The sequence below is a fragment of the Populus nigra genome, chromosome 7, assembly GCF_951802175.1.
Source record: "Populus nigra chromosome 7, ddPopNigr1.1, whole genome shotgun sequence".
Taxonomy (NCBI): Eukaryota; Viridiplantae; Streptophyta; class Magnoliopsida; order Malpighiales; family Salicaceae; genus Populus; species Populus nigra.
Genome location: NC_084858.1, coordinates 1,917,427 through 1,920,659, shown reverse-complemented (window position 1 = coordinate 1,920,659; position 3,233 = coordinate 1,917,427). Strand labels below are relative to the sequence as shown.

At 36.1% G+C, this 3,233-nt stretch overlaps 1 protein-coding gene across 1 annotated transcript; it reads right to left on the bottom strand.

Moving 5' to 3' along the window:
* Positions 1-2,432, bottom strand: LOC133698367 (alpha carbonic anhydrase 7-like). The gene is made up of 7 exons (XM_062121265.1): positions 2,281-2,432; positions 1,560-1,777; positions 1,108-1,214; positions 874-976; positions 618-785; positions 476-529; positions 1-322 (listed from the first exon to the last, which is right to left on the bottom strand). The coding sequence occupies exons 1-7, from the start codon at positions 2,369-2,371 to the stop codon at positions 239-241; spliced, it is 825 nt and encodes a 274-aa protein (XP_061977249.1). The 5' UTR covers positions 2,372-2,432; the 3' UTR covers positions 1-238.
* Between the last annotated feature and the right edge of the window lie 801 nt (positions 2,433-3,233).

Genomic DNA, 3,233 nt, shown 5'->3' with positions numbered 1-3,233 from the left:
TTTATGAAGATAAATAAGTAAATTTCATGTATAATATATAATTATTGGCAATAAATGAATGAGGAAATAATAAGAAATAGGAACTTAAGAATAGCTAAACCATATGCGACTGATCAATAATTACATGTAAGGTTATATTATCCTAGTGCGAAAAACTCTCTGCTGCTCATCCAAACTCTTTCATTTATTCTATATATATTCTATCCAGTAATCAGTAATGCCTGGACAAATAGTTTATTCAATCATCTTTGTCTTCTGGTACAAAAAGTTTCACCGATCGATTATTTAGTGGTTGTAGAGGTCTTGCATTTGTGTCCGAGTCCTGCAAAATGTTTATCAAATGATATCAGCATATCTAGCAGCAGCAGCAGCAGCTAATGAACAAACAAAGGTTACAGTAAATAATCAATAATCAGGGAATTCTAGCTTCCCATTTGTTATGCATGGGAAATCATGGATAGGCCTGGGAACTCACATCATGAACAGCTACACGAAGCAACCTGACTTGTTCTCTTGTGGCAGTCCTCACCTGTCAGGGTAGATTGTAATATTTAGAACAAAATATAGCTACATCATGAATGAAAGCACATGTTTTTCTTATCAGGGCAGATCAAAACCTTTTTCACAATGGTCCACACAACATTTTCAGTGCAAGGAGGAGTCGTGAGGGAGCCCAAGTATCTATAGTACTTTCTGCTGCCTATCTTAATGTTCCTTGGATCGACTACGCCAACCACGGTATCTCGTTCATTTGTGCCGGCAACGGATTCTAATTGTTTTGTCAACTAATTAACGAAACACAGGACAAGCACATGATCAGAGAAAATTAAAGATAGAGAGAGTTACAGAGAGACATCTAAATACACTACTCACAGATGACAGGAAAGAGTCTGGTCTTCCTATCTTGTACAGAATCCCAACAACAGCAACCTTTCCATCGAGGCTCTCATGAACCATGTGCGCCTCTAAAGCAAACCTGTATTCATATATAGAGAGAGTTACACACGTGAAAGATTTTGTGTCATCAGTTATATATGGCTATAAATATATTTATACATAGCGATAGAGAGAAAGAGAGGGATTGGATAATTGGTATCAGATATATACCTCTTGCCATCGATTGTATGTTCAGAAGGTGAATGCCAGTGACACTGTTTGAGTACATATTCAGTTCCATTTATTTCAATAGTTCCTGCACCACTTTCCCATTTCAGCTGCATCAAAAGACAAAAATATTAAAATTAAACAAAGAAAACACAGCAGATTGTTATATAGAGAGAGCGAGAGATCATATATAGGGGTGGGGCAGATGCCAATTTCAATGCTACCTAGATATTGCTTGTACATGGGTAGATAAACATATCTCACCGAACACCATTTTTTCAACATGACAAGGTTTCTGAAAACAATCTTGCAACTAATAAGGTGTAGCTGCAAGCCAAAATGCCTTTTGTCTTAAGTTTAACAGGTTAAACTGGAATAGGTTACTGATAGTTATGCTGTAATTCTTCCTAGTTATTTTCTAATATTATAGGTTCAATCCTCCCTTAATTTCTTACCATAATATCATGTCCCCTATTCCTAAGAGTGGCATTGCCAGGCTTGTAACTTCTATTGAGCCTCCCCAAATAGGAGACTATATCAACTCTTTCGTTCAACAGATCAATTGGAGACTGCATAGATCCATTGCTACATGCAACCCATTCAGGGTGAATCCTTCCCCAATGAGCCGGTCCCTTCTCACTATATGGATTGTAATCAAACTCCGTTTCATCCTCTGAACCATAACAGATGGGGAAAAAAAAACAATCAACCAACTTATAAATATAAATTATTCGCATGTTTGGTACGTACGTAGTAATAGATACAACTTAAAAATTGCTTCACAAAATAGTTGGAAAAAAAGAGAGTCGCATGCAAAACTATAGCTTATTCTGTTTTTTTTTTTTTGTTCATGAAATTAATAAATGCTTTGTCAAGGATTATTTAAACTACAAAAATTAATAATTAAATTAAGCCCAAGAAAACAAAATACTTATATATGATACTAATCTGAAATGCATGTTGCTAGCTAAGAAACAACATGCTAGTTTATGTATGGAGAGAAGTTGAACAGAAATGCTTAAAAATTCAAGGCCGTGCATGTCTGTTGCCTGCTGCATGTTTCATGTTTCATGTCATTGATCTCATAATTTTGTGTGCGTGCATCTATCTATACGTGTGTGGCAAACAAAATTAAAATGAACAAGTGATGCGCCATGATAACCGCAGCCTGCTCACCAAGTTCTTGAGATGTTATCGGGAGGATATGCGAAACAAGAACGAGGAAGAAAGTGATCAAAAAGAGGAGCTGGATTGCTAGCTTTCCCATGTCTCAGAGACTAAACTACTTCGCAGTATTTTCTTCTTCTTTTTTGCTTCGGAATGCGACTTTGAAGTTGTTGTTCGACGATGAATGGAGAGGCATGTGATCTGCTTAATTATTTATAGCTTCCACGTGCAATATGAACACCGGAAAAGCCAACTGCAACACGTTGACAGACGTTCACAATTGATGGTGCCCAGGTTTATGTACCTGACAGGTTTGAATTTTGAACATGGCAAGACAGAGAAAGTTGCTAGTCAACAATAGAATTATTTTGAGCAGTCATGTAATAACAGTACAGTACTGATAGAACTTTCACAATAAATCCATATTGTGGTATTCTCTCGATGTGTCCAAACTTAACAATTTCCTCAACTTTTAAACGTCTAAGATGACGAATCTTGGTTTGAAAAAATAAGGTTACGTGCTCGTTTATTTTGTTTATAATAATTGATAACTCGTTGCTGTCTGATGCCTATTGGCTACGGTGGTGGGTAGCGGTCGGCAGCTTGGAGCTCATGTAGGAAGAAGAAATGTATATGTTTTTCATGAAATGTGCCGCATGACAGAAATTATATGAATATTACTGCATTTGGCACTCCTTTCTTAACTTATTATAATTATTTTTCTATACCACTTTCCTGCTCTCACATTTCTTTAACTCACGCGCAGTCCTAGTTTTCTATCCACCCAACCAAAGCGATGGTGGTTGAGTTCGATCTCGCAATTGACTAATTAAGCAGAAGAAATATAAATATATAATATTTATATGAATCTTCTTAGATGTTTCCCTTTTTTTTATGTTTGTATTTTGAGACTTTTCGTAGATTTGAATTATCTTAACCCAATAACTTAAGTTGTTAGATGA